General features: G+C 42.6%; 1 protein-coding gene across 3 annotated transcripts in view; it reads left to right on the top strand.

The window, feature by feature from the left end:
* Positions 1 to 5,311: 5,311 nt before the first annotated feature.
* The window catches only part of YPEL2 (yippee like 2), a 35,226-nt gene continuing 26,763 nt past the window's right edge, over positions 5,312 to 13,774 (top strand). For 2 of the 3 annotated variants that reach the window (XM_024211188.2, XM_024211189.2), the window contains exon 1: positions 5,402 to 5,599. In XM_024211188.2, coding sequence (XP_024066956.1) covers positions 5,483 to 5,599 — 117 coding nt within the window. In that variant the 5' untranslated portion in view covers positions 5,402 to 5,482. Of the gene's footprint in view, positions 5,600 to 13,774 lie in introns of all 3 variants that reach the window. The other variant, XM_024211191.3, reaches the window with a different exon arrangement.

Genomic DNA, 13,774 nt, shown 5'->3' with positions numbered 1-13,774 from the left:
AGCTAGGCTCTGAGATGCTGCACCAGGGGTTTTTCTTTGCAGTATAGATGTACCTTGAGGCTCTTAGAACTTTGTGACAGTGCTCTCCTGGGCTGAAAAGACACAGACTCTTTTGTCTAGCACTTACCTCCATTTTAATGGTGATAGCACAGGGCCATAAGTTGGTAGCAGTGTTGTATTCTGAACCTTTTTGTGCATGTATAAAATATACATTTAAAGTGAGCCACACCTTGGGAACCTACCTGTTCCCCGTGGTTCCATTCTCCAAACTGAGCTTTCTCAGCCCTCTTGTAAGGCCCAGGTATCCATTAACTATCACCTGACCTGCTTTAATCCAGCCCCGATCAGGGTAGGAAGCAACTAATTAATTATGACACAGGTGTGTCTGGGCCAATCTCTCCTTAAAGGTGCCTATGATATCTCCCCATTCTAATTGTGGTTCCTATGTGCCATTGCTCAATGACCCTGGGTAGGAAGAGTAGGCAACTAACAGAGGAGATCATCATGACTGTTTCCTCTAGGTTTTGTCTAGACATCGTTTACGCATCCCTTTTGGTTGAGACACTTCACTGGCTGCTTTTTTTCTGACTAATGGTGCAGTACAGAGCCAGTGCTGCTGTGTCAGGGGTCAGTCAGAAATGAGATCTGAATTGGCTTTAGGGTATGGGAGGGAGAAGGACAAAACAGCCCACCCCTTAGTATATTCCCCACCGTTCCTGCAGAAAAGAAGTAAGAGATAAAGTTACACTGTCTCTTTTACATACATGATTTTAAAAGCAATCAGGATGAGAAGCCAGACGGCTGCTGTATAAACCTTGGAAATAAGGTAAAGCACTTGCCAGTCTTTACCTCTGTCGCTTTCCTCCAGCTGGTCTTTTCACTACTCTGTTCCTTTCTGACTGGGCTTGGTTCTTTGCCTTGGAATCCAACTGCATTTGGCCCAAGTAAGAGCACATTTTGTCTCCTGCTTTCCTGCTCTTGGCTAGCAAGGTGCATGGCTCACACATTTTGGGCTCCAAGATCTGTTAGTTAGGATTTAGTATCAAATACTGAATCAGGAGTTTGGAATTTTGGGGTGGTTCTGTTGTCTTATGACCATGAATGCTGGCGCTCAGTTAATTAAGGACAGTTGGGAACTTGTTGCACTTGCCTACATCAAAGGAATAGGGAGCAAAGAACCGATTCCTCTATATGTTTACCTGTCTTGCTCCTGTCATCATGTAATCTTAATCCTAAATTCAGGTCTGAGCATATAACCCCCTAAGCACTTTTCACTGTAGAGTGAAACCAGTGCTCTCTAACCCAACACAATCTCAGTCTTGAAAGTCCTTGTGTGCGTGGCTCTCATTCCTCTGAATTGTGACAAAAGACAGGCCCTGTTGACTGCTTTAATTCAGAGCTGTGACTCTGTTTACAGCACTGAGAAAGTAGGCAGTTTGCAGAGCCACCATCACTAGAGCCCTTTGCAGATACAAAATTTGGATCCGGATCCACATCCACATCCATCCGCGATCCGCAGACATGCCCTGCAGATATGATGCGGATATCCGTGGAATTGCAGGGCTCTAACTAAGACTCCCATTGATTTCACTGAGAGCTGGATCAGGTCTTATGGGATTTCAAAGCTGCGTCTCTGTGTTAGAACAATTCTCACCAGGTTCCCTTTATTTTTAATGTGAAAGGACTAATCTGATTAGTCTGTTTTTGCTGAGTAGTATGATGATGATAGATCTGCCTCATCAGCAGTTTGCAGAGTGGATAAGAATCCTGTCACGCGCACACAGTCACTCAGGGCAGCTCTGTGTGAGGGGCCCGGCGGGGAAGAGAAAAAATGTTTCAGGGAGCACAAGAGGAGGTGACACTATCCAAAGAGACCACATTTCTGATTAGTTTTCGAACTGATTTCTTATCAATAAATATCTACCTCGGGGCACTCCCCAGTCCTATTAAATCATCATTCCTTGGCCTTGCCATGTGTTGCATTTAGCATACATTGGTGAGCTTCTTAGAACTTTCCTTGTGTAGTTATTAGATGCACATTGTATTTATTTACTATAAGGGTTGCAAGTAAAATGCTTTGCTTTTAGATGTTGGTAATGGCAGGGAAGATATGGTGGATACATTTTTCAGAAGAGCCTAAATGACTTAGGTACTTAAGGCCTGTTTTCAGCAGTTACTTGGGAGCTTAAGTACTTTGAAAATAGATGTCTAAATCATGTAGGCACTTTTGCAGATTTTACCCATTGTCCTGAATGTGGGCCCGGGGAGGGCTCTCTAGCAATCAGTGGTTATGGTGATTGGCTTTGTGGGTTGTAAACGTTTAACTGGCTTCTCCGTTTCCCCTCTAAGGGAATTGCCCCATTGCACTGACCTGCTTTAACTTATCATCAGCAGTAAGCAGAGCTATAGGGAACATAAGAGACCTCCCAAGCTGGGTGCCCCCCTCTGTTTTATATCATTCCTACTGAAGCCTCTACCTCTGCTTTCTGAATAGCTTCATGATTTCTCTACATGCTGTTCAGACAATTCAGCCTTTTTGCAAGTGTAAGAGAGCGATGCAGCTGCCTAGAATAGTCCAGATCCAGCGACTCTCTGTCCCTCCCACCCCTACCATGTTTTTGGTCATTGATGTAGTACAGCACATCCATCTGAGCACTAGCAAAACTGGCTTAATATACCGCAGTACTGAGCCATTTTAAATAAATAAATCCAGCCTAGATCACCAAGCTATGCTTCAGGCGAGTTACTACTGCCAGTGTAGAGACCATCTCTTGTGCAGCTTTGTTTGGTTCACTCAGGAATTTCCATTATAAATCAGCTTATTGTGAGAAATAAATAAATCTTGCTGTATTTGTCTGACCCACAAAGAGCAAATTCAGGAGGAGAACAACAAAATCACATGTTTTATGAAAAGGAAAAATCCTCTTGGGAGGAGCAGTCAGAGTCCTCAATTAATTTCTAGAACACACATGTAATTTTTGGGGGGGAGGGAGGGGGATGGAGAGGGCTGCTCCCTTCATGGGGTATGTTCTTTCCACCCTCTAAAGATACAAAGAAATGATTTTTATATACTGTATAACATATTGATGTAGGAGTTGCTGAAAGTTCTTGTGCTCTGAGCTGGTTACATTAAATACATTGGATAGTAAAAAGTGTTTTCACAGTGATTGGTCACATGCCTAACAATTCCCCTTTCACCTAGGCATAGCCACTTCTTGATGTTTATGGGGCAAGGCACTAGAATGGTATCTTGCACTTATATAGTGGCTTCCCTCTTTGGAACTTGCAATATGTACAAGGTGGGCATATTTTGTTAATTCTCCATTTACACATGGGGAAACTGGGGTAGGAAGAGAAGAAGGATGATCTAGTGGGTAGAGCACTTTCCTGGGACTTGGGAAACTTTGATTCCGCACTCTCCCACAGGCTTGTGTGTGATCTTAGGCAAGTCAATTATTCTCTTGGTGTCTCAGTGCCCCATCTATAAAACATGTATAATAGCCCTTCCATAGCACCAGAGGGGTGTTATGAGGATAAACACATAAGAATGGCCATACTGGGTCAGACCAAAGGTCCATCTGGCCCAGTATCCTATCTTCCGACAGTGGTTGATGCAGGTGCCCCAGAGGGAATGAACAGAACAGGTAATCATCAAGTGATCCATCCCCTGTCACTCATTTCCCAGCTTCTGGCAAACAGAGACTAGGGACACCATCCCTGTCCATCCTGGCTAATAGCCATTGATAGACCTATCCTCCATGAATTTATCTAGTTATTTTTTGAACCCTGTTATAGTCTTGGCCTTCACAACATCCTCTGGCAAGGAGTTCCACATGGTGACTGTGCATTGTGTGATAAAATACTTCCTTTTGTTGGTTTTAAACCTGCTGATTATTAATTTCATTTGGTGACCCCAGTTCGTGTTATGAGAAGGAGTAAATAACACTTCCTTATTTACTTTCTCCACAACAGTCATGATTTAATAGACCTCGATCATCCCTCCTTAGTCGTCTTTTCCAAGCTGAAAAGTCCCAGTCTTATTAATCTCTCCTCATATGGCAGCTGTTCTATACCCCTAATCATTTTTGTTGCCCTTTTCTGAATCTTTTCTAATTTCTATATATACATACACACACGTTTTTTTGAGATGGGGCAACCACATCTGCACGCAGTATTCAAGATGTGGGTGTACCATGGATTTATATAGAGGCAATATGATCTTTTCTGTCTTCTTATCTATCCCTTTCTTAATGATTCCCAACATTCTGTTCGCTTTTTTGACTGCCACTGCACATTGAGTGGATGTTTTCAGAGAATTATCCACAATGACTCCAAGATATCTTTCTTGAGTGGTAACAGTTAATTTAGACCCCATCATTTTATATGTATAGTTGGGATTATGTTTTTCAGTGTGCATTACTTTGCATTTACCAACATTGAATTTCATCTGCCGTTTTGTTGCTCAGTCACCCCGTTTCGAGAGATCCTTTAGTAGCTCTTCGCAGTCTGCCTGGGACTTAACTGTCTTGAGTAATTTTGTATCATCGGCAAATTTTGCCACCTCACTATTTACCCCTTTTTCCAGATCATTTATGAATATTTTGTATAGGACTGGTCCCAGTACAGACTTCTGGGGGACACCACTATTTACCTCTCTATTCTGAAAACTGACCATTTATTCCTTCCCTTTGTTTCCTATCTTTTAACCAGTTACCAATCCATGAGAGGACCTTCCCTTTTATCCCATGACATCTTACTTTGCTTAAGAGCCTTTAGTGAGGGACCTTTTCAAAGGCTTTCTGAAAATCGAAGTACATTATATCCACTGGGTCCCCCTTGTTGACCCCCTCAAAGAATTCTAGTAGATTGGTGAGGCATGATTTCCCTTTACAAAAACCATGTTGACTCTTCCCCAACAAATTATGTTCATCTGTGTGTCTGACAGTTTTGTTCTTTACTACATTAGACTGTGAGCTGCTCAGATACTGTGGTAAAGGGGCCAGATAAGTACCTTAGATAGGAATAAATGCAGAAAGAAGCGAGTTGACCAAGATCTGACAGCAGGTCAGTGGTCAGGAATGAAGCCGGGAATAGAACTGAGTCCCTCTTACTGTAGCCTTCTTCTAACTCCTCCATGGACCTTATGCTCTAACAATAGACCATTATCCAAACTCTACCATTGTTGGAAGTCACCTTCCCAGGTAGTGTCTGCATGTCAAGTCTGTTTGTCTGGTGTGAATTTGAAGCTATTAGCTATATTATTTATTCTTTTGTTTCTAAACTTAGGTCCATGTGAATCCACCCTTTGCCTCTACCAGAATCTCATCCTCTGAAGCCATCACCAGTGTGTGGAGCCTGCCCCACACCCATCACCTACCAAACCACGGCCTTTACCTGTGTCTTCCGCTGTTTCCCGTGCGACCCTTCTTGTGGGAGCGCCTCCTGGGCTACCCCAGAGTTTACGCAGCATTCAGTGGCTCCAATGGTGAAGATGACGAGGTCCAAGACTTTCCAGGCATATCTGCCTTCATGCCACAGAACCTACAGCTGCATTCACTGCAGGGCTCATCTTGCCAATCACGATGAACTCATTTCCAAGGTACGTGCAAGAACCTCACCCTGCAGATGATCAGGTTGAATCTCCCCAGGGAGGAGACATCCCTAATGTAATCTGAGACATGTACTAGGATTGCAGCCTGATTAAACTCCTTTCTCGTTGCTTGTGGAGATGTCTGGATTATTGGCATTGCAATTTGGGCTTTGAAAATGGATCTCCCTGTGATGGCTCTTGCAACTTGATCAGTCTTTTTGTTTTAATTTGATCAATAAACTAGCTTCAGGGCATAGGTTCCCAAACTCTGGCCTGTGGAGCACTTGCTGGTGATCTGTGGAGAGCTCATGTCTTATCACATGATACTGGCTCTCTTCCCCTTTGTTTCTTGCTGCAAAACTGGATTAATAGATGGCTAGAAATATATCAAAACTCTTACTGATACTGCTTTTCCATGTAAGTACTTGCTAAAGTAGCCACAGGTATGTCGTGAATTGACAGGGAGGTATCCACAAGACAGTCTGTTAAAATGTGGTCCACACCATGGAAATGTTTGGGTGGCCCCTGCTTTAAGGAAATTCCACTGTAGTTTGTTTTGAAATATAAGATAGCATCTCAAAGACTTGCTGAATTTGTGCTCAAATTGCTGTAGCTTTGTAGGCATGTTAGCAAGACACCAAGGGAATGTGGCCATTAGAAGCAGAAGTGGAAAAGCAATGGGATGACAGGGTGGCTCTAAGCCACTGCTTCTCATACTCTGGTCTGTGAATCACCCTGGGGAAGGGTCCTGACGGTCAGCTGAATTTAAAAAAAAAAAAAAAAAAAAAAAAAAAAAGTTTGAAGAGCCAAGCAATAGGAGATCCGAGTGATGGGGTGGTGGAAATGGACCCATGAGAGATCTCTTTCTAAAGTGTAGAAACTGCTGTTAGCCACTCTGCAAAAGGCTATCAGCCAGTTGTGCATTGCAGGGGTCAAGCATCAAGTTTCCAGGTCTTGGCTGCCTTGGCAGCCAAGCATTCCATAAAGTTTATTCAGCTCATAAAGTTTGGATTCAGGAAAAGCAGACCGCCACAAGATTTATTAGCTGAGACGGGAGGAAATTGCAGCATGGGTTCTTGACAGGACCTTAAACCAGTTCTCACCCACTTGGAACAGTGCACCCTTGAGACGGGCAAACCTAGATCTCATGGTATGTGGGTGCTTTGCATACTGTGTTTAGAGTGCCAGAAAGTGCATGGTGCCATCTTTTTTTACCCATGTCCACAGAAAGGCTTTGGATGCATTACCTTGTATGGAGGGAGTCAGTCCCTGGCTTGTTAAAATGCTTGATAGCTGGGGGGGGAGGGAGGAGTCTGTCTGGGTTCTTGTTGATGCTTAAATAGATCACAGCTGTGAAGAATGCTTCCTTCACCTGAGACTGGCTAGATGAGAGTTCCCCTCCCGCATCCCTGCTGGATGCTCAGTGGGCCATGGTGCGCCATGCCTTTGTGACATGACCTCCCTGCCTGACGACTGTAACGCAAAGGACATATGAGTACTCCAGCAGTGACAAAAAGTCTTCCTAGTCCAGAACACCCAGTCTCACCTGAAGCATCAGCCAGCACATGACCCCTGTGCTTTGCTTACTGTACAGGCTCCCTGTAGAATACCAGCTCTAATTCAAACTCTGTCCTAATTCTCAAGGCCTTCCCTAGGTAATTTGGAGGGTTTCTCTCACTCCATGACCATGATGACCTTCCTCAGCAGTGATAAAGCTGTCGGCCTCGAGTGCAGGAGACTGGGCTTCACAGCCAGTCCCACTAGAGCACCCCCACGGAGAAAAGCATAAAACTTACTTCATCGCTTTAGCCTTCCCAAAGGCACACCTAAATACAGCGAGGAGGAAGAAAGGGGGGTGAAGGCTAAATGCAAAAGTGAAGGGGTAAAATACAAAGCCCTTGTGGCTGCAGAGGAAATAGTGAGGAAAATGTAGGGCTGGCAGCCTGTTGTGACCTGTTGTTTAATCTTGAGGAGAATATTGGATGCTGCAACAGTGGGCACCGTTATGAAATAAAAGGATAGATCCTGGGGGAGTCCATGGGGAACCCCTGACAACTCACTTCTGAGGGCCATCGTCAAGGCTTTTGAAATATAAATACATGCAACTTGATCTAATGGTTAGAGCACCAGACTTGGAATCAGGATTTCTAGGTTCAAACTCCGGTTCTATTGCTGTGTGACCTGAGGCAAATCACTGATTTTCTTTGTGCTTCAGTTTTCTGTATCTGTAAGATGGGGGTAGTAACTTCATACCACATATGGCTGCTGTGAGGATAAATTAGTGTGTAAAGCTAATTAGAAATGCTAAGTATTATGAATAAGCTTGCTGCAATAAATGTTACTCTGGATTAGCTTCCTTTTCCATGTAAATTCCCCCCCGGCCATCCTGCCCAACACTTTTTTTTTTCTTTCTTTTCTTAAAGTAGTGCAGGTTCTCTGTGCTCCCCATTCTCTCTCTCTCTCTGTGCCCAACTACTTGAGTTTATCTTCACTTAATAAGGCAGCATTTTAAGGCTGTTTGGAAGGTTTAAAATGCATCTCTCAGGAGCAGAGGGTTGAGACTCATACTGCATTTGTTCTATTTTTTTTTCTTTTTAAATCTGCAATAAAAAATTGTTTCCAACTATTGAAGTGGCCCTTGGCTGTCAGAGCTGGTGGATTTGTGAATGGAGATCCTGATCCATCAGTTATATCACAAGAACTGGATTTCAGGGTGGGGCTTGCAAAGTTCTCTGCTGTGAAGGGGGTGAGTGCTTGTGCTAATCTTGTGCCAGGAATCAGGGTTTGGGCTCTCCCTTTCTATTGACACAGCAGGTTTCCAATCTTGGAAAAGTATGGTGCTAGATATACCCAGTGTTTTTCACCTGGAGGGCTGCTGTTTATTCTCTCATTGCTCTGTCTTTCCCCATCCTAGTCATCTCCATTGTGCAATTCAGCCAGCCAGCCAGCTTTGCAGGTGAACAGCTTCCAGCAGAGCTGATGCTGGTGCTACTGTGTGAACAGGTCTCATCTGCCTGGGATCAGTGCCTCAAGCCATGAAGGTGTATAACAGCTGCCCAGGAATGCTGACTGCTAAAGTACAGACACATGGAGAGATGGTAGCTGTAATAAGCCTGCCTATATTTAATCATGTGCAAATATATTCATTAAAATTATTTTCTCTTCCCCAATGTTCCCACCGTGGTCTATGGTGTAAATTCATATTTAAGGTAATCTTCTTAATCGGGGGCTGTAATGAAATAGCTGTTGGAGCCTTAAAGGGTCAGATGGCTTAGACCCAAAAGGGTTTTATTTATTTAAAAAAAATCATAAATTTATATTAATTGTTGTTTGTATTGCAGTAGCACCTCGGAGGTCTAGTCATGGACCAGGACCCCATTGTGCTAGGTGCAGTACAAACACAGAGAACTTAGAATTGGAGTAGAAACTTTCCAATGAAAATTAAAACTAAGTTGTGACAGATGTGGTAATTTCCTGCAATATCCTGGACAAACCTTATTAAATTAAGTTTAAGTATCTTAGGCACTCATGGTATTAAAATGTGAATGTTTATGTATTATTGTGGGATTGTATGTATGTTCTCTAAGGGGAAGATGTGACTAATGTAAACCTGGAAAGTGTTGTTGTTATAAGCTTCAAAGGACTCTTTTAAACAATAGTCCAGACCAGAAGGAATTTTTAGTTGAGTGGGTTTCCTAGGAAATACTTGGGTGGAGGGCAATGCAAATGCCCATCTCTGGACTCATCCTTTTGAAGCAAAGAGAGGAACCCCATTGTATATGAATTACCTATTCCCAGGATCAAAGACCCAAGGCACTCACTCATTCATCAGGGTGCTTGTTCTGAGCTAACAGCTGTTATGGACTTGTGACCACAGGAAAAAAAACCCTTGATAGGGTTTGAAGGACTGCTCACCTGACACAGTCCCTGTGGGAGCTGGAGTGACCTCTGGTAAGCTTATTGGCAAGTCTGTTTAAGGGTTTTTCATTGTATTTAATGTTTTCTGTGTAATGCTTTTACCTTAAGAATAAATGTGCTTGCTTAGAAAGAGCTGTGTGGTAACTTAAATGTAGGTAATCATACTGTTTATAACCTCTGAGGAAGGAAAGCAAACCAGGCCTGCTGAGGCAATCTCCATTGCTGGGGATATATCACAGTGTAGGCAGGGAACTGTGCAGCCTGGAAAAAACTCAGGAGGGGGAGAAATGCATGTCTCCACCCATTAGAGGTGATGGCTGGGGAACTGGAAGCCTGAGAATTGGTGCCCTTACTGAATCACAGAGGGGGAATACATGTGTAGTTGCCCTGAATAGTGACATAAATCACCTTTTTTTGTTTGGATTTAAACATACTCCTTTGCAGCCCTGCCATCATTGCATGTGAGAAGCTGATTGTGAAAGTGACCTGTTTGTCTTCCTCATGCAAACCCAGTACAGTGTAAGAGAGAAAGAAAAGCAGCAAAATGAAAAATAAATGTCACTTACATACCCTTTCAGTTCTAAATAATCTGAAATGTTAGGGTCATGGAAGATATGGGTGATTTTGAACCTGGTAGTATCACTTTAACCAAAATGATCCAAATGCACCATCACTGAAAACCTTCCTTACAAAATGGGCTTTTATGTAATGGCTGGGTGCCATTTTTTTTGGCTCAGTGGAATTGATTCTTCTGTTCCTCTTTCCCCAGATTACACAGAGATCACATGAGAGCTGTGCTGCTTTGAATGCCACAGGCTTTCAGCTCTTTTGGATATATATAAAATTGCAGCATTGGCTGATGCTTTTTGACTGAACCTCAAACTGGAATTGAATCTCAGTATTTTGTTTCAATCCCTAGTCTCCCCTCTTGCTCCTGCATCACCAGTGTTGACTTAATCTGGTTTTACGGGGGTTTGCCAAAACTGGGGATTGCAAGCACTTTGACAAGTAGGTTTTGGCATGACTGATTATAAAAAGGGAAACCTTGTAAGCTTTAGGTGGGTTGACAGCTTCTTAATCACGATTGCTATTTAAAGAAAGCATCAGCATTGATTCCTTTTAATAAACTCCAAAGCTGTTCCATGAACTAAGCTACCAAAATGTTGCCTGCTTACTTGGCCTTTTCTTCCATAGTCAGATGGAGAAAGTGGTTTAATAAAATGTCTGTTTTATATTAAGATCCAAAAAGTGGATTTGAATGTCTGGCCAAGAAAGTTCTTAGTGACTAAGGAAATATAAGGTAATCAGATGGGTTTGGGTGGAGGGAGTAATTAGTTTCCTTTGCATGTTCTTTGGGTGCCTCAGTTAACATGGAGGTTCTGCATGTCTAATTTTTCTCATTTCCTCATGGCAATTCTTCATTGAAAAATGTCACATTTAGCACATGCTTTAGTTTCATTGCTCTTTCCAATGCTAAGTGTGGTTAAGGCAATGGACTGGGACACAGGAGAGCTGGGCCCAACGCCTGGCTCTGCAACAAATTCCGTGTGTGACTGTGGGGAAGTCCATTGATCTCTGTACATGGCTTCCCCACCTGTAAAGGGAGATCATAATACTTCCTTTGTCTGTCTGTCTTGTCTGCTTAGATTCCAAGCTTTCTCAGGGCAGGGATTTGTACAGTGGGGCCCCAATCTCAGCTGAGGCCTCTGAGTGCTACTGTAATACAAATAATAATTGTGGCATAGAACTGCAGTTTAGCAACTGCCAGACATTCAACTAGACTTTCTAACGAGTGAGAAAAATGTATATGGTATTATCCAGAGGTTTCTTCATTTTTTTTTTCCTCCTCCCCAGACACACAATTATAAAGTTTTCAGATTTTTTTTTTAATGGAAAATATGATCTGTAATTGACAACCAGATATTAGGGAAATCTCTCTAGTCTCCTTGATTGAGGGGAAATTCATTGCAGAGGGTGGCTTCTGCTTCATACTTGAGTGAGCTGTGGTTTACAAGCTAAGGAATGGACTTTAACAGTGTAAATAATGTAACTTTCCTGCATCTCCAGCTTGCAGCAGTGGTGCTCCTTTCTATTTTGTTTCCAGCACCATCAGTGACATGGGTGGAATCCCAGTGTCGCTTGTGAGCCGTTTCTATTGGAATTAATTTGTACCTGTTGTCTGGTGTAGTGCCAATCAAAACCAAGAGCCGAAAAATCTCAGCCAAGCATAGCAATTCTTGTGTCTGCGACACTACCTTTTGTTGTTGTAGAGACATAATCCACCAGAAATGTGCTTGATTATGGAAGTATTTAGGGAATGTCTTATGGGCTTCCTACAGCTTCTTTTTCATGGAGTTTTGTGATCCAAGTGCTAAATAATATACAGTGAAATATTCTTTGAAATTGGCTTAAGGATTACTTAAGAAGTTTAGTTTCCTCCTTGATATTTACACTGGACTCCTCATGAAGGATTCCTTTTAGGTATAGGCAGCTGCATCCGGAGCAGTGAATTATCCCGAGTAAAAGGAAAAAGTAGAGAGGTGCAATATGTGCTGCTTGTTTTTCACATGTGTGATTGGGCTGCAGAAGGGAGCCTTGGTAACAGAATGTACTTGGGACTCTGTATCTTCTTCATCTGTGCACATGCCTGAGTGCTGTCATCACTGTAAGAAAGAAGTTTTGGCCTAGACCGCTGATGGCTGCAGCCCTGAGATTGCTGATTGAATGGCCCCTTTAATGACTCCTCTCACATGCTATAGATGTCAGAGTTTGTTCCATGTTGCACCTGAAGGATCACAGACCTATTTGAAACTTGGTGCTTGTTTCCAGACAAGACTTGGATGAATTCACACATCTCAGACATGCCAGATTTGTGTATGAATAAAATACAAATGATATTCAGCCAGTCCCTGTCTTCACAGGACTGTCCACTCCCAAGTAGGATTGAGGGAAGCCTAAATACACAAGTCTGAAGTACAAGTCGCATTCTGTGTACCAGTGGTTGGAATGTACTGCTTCAGGGATAGGACCTCTGCTATTCACTAGTGGGCCCCATGTTCCCACACATTTCCTGACATGGGTACAGGCAGGAGAGCTGGGCAGGAAACAGTTTTCCCACCTTGTTTTCTAGATTTCCCCCCTGCACCCCCATCCTAAATCAGGATGAAATAATCAAAATGTTGGTGGAGAGCAGTGGAATTCAGATCCGATCAATCAACATTTTCTTTCAGTTTTGACCATTTACATTTTAAACTTTTATTAGTATCAATTAACTGAAATTTTGAATCAAAACAAAACTTTTTTGTTTTCAAAAATGTCAAAACGAGATGTTTCAACAATTTCAGAACTTTTTTTCAAATACCTGCAAACACTTCCAGTTTTGACAAATCTGCATTTTTCCGATTGAAGAAATATTTCCTTAGAAAATTCCTGACCAGCTCTAAATTGCCATCTTCTTGCTGGATCCCCTCTTTGCTCAACCATCCAGGATATTTTTCTCATTCCTACAGGAAAATCAAGATGTGGGGTGGGGATACCTGACCAGGCAACATGATTTCTCTTCCAAATCTGTCGTGCAGTATTTTTAACGATGAAAGTGGAGCTCTCAGTGGACCAGAAACCTGGATTTAAGATTACTCACCTCATTCTCTTGTTTTGGGGTGGGGATGGGGAGACCAGTTTCAAAACATCACATAGAAATCCACAAGTATCCGCTACAGAGTTCAGACACATAAAGAAAGGCAGATACTGTTAATGCCGAGTGCACTGTACTAACGCTGCTTAGTGCTACATATGAAATAATAAAGTTGGTGTGTACTCTCGAAAGCTTGAGAGGGAAGTGGGTGTATAAGAGCACGAGGGAAGGTTATGAACGTGCTGTGTTGTTCAATGTGTATTGCAGCCTGCAAGATGGAGGATGGAGTTAGCAGCCTCTTGTGCACTGGAAGAGGTTCATAACATTGTGCGTAAGTGCTGGAGTGTGAGAGTTCTGGTCCCAAGCGCAGTGATTTGCACAAGAAGCTCTGTTGTTTTTTTTTTTTTTTTTTATTTTTTTTTTCCTTTGGTGAGTTTTTATGCTCTGTATCTCTGGAGTTCTATCCTTCCTTTCTAAATATTCAGGACCATGTGTTGGAGAGTGCTCTGCATCTCAGCAGTAGCATAAGTGCTATATGTGGCAGGCGTTATGTTAAATGAGAATGTATTTATTTTGTCATTGCGTACCTGAGTAAGCATGCATGTAACATTCCAACTACTTTGCCTGCCTGG

This window comes from Terrapene carolina, unplaced genomic scaffold (assembly GCF_002925995.2).
Source record: "Terrapene carolina triunguis isolate 2854851 unplaced genomic scaffold, T_m_triunguis-2.0 Scaffold231, whole genome shotgun sequence".
In the NCBI taxonomy this organism is placed as follows: domain Eukaryota; kingdom Metazoa; phylum Chordata; order Testudines; family Emydidae; genus Terrapene; species Terrapene triunguis.
The sequence above is the reverse complement of the archived record's forward strand: the minus strand, read 5'-3'. Positions and strand labels throughout refer to the sequence as shown.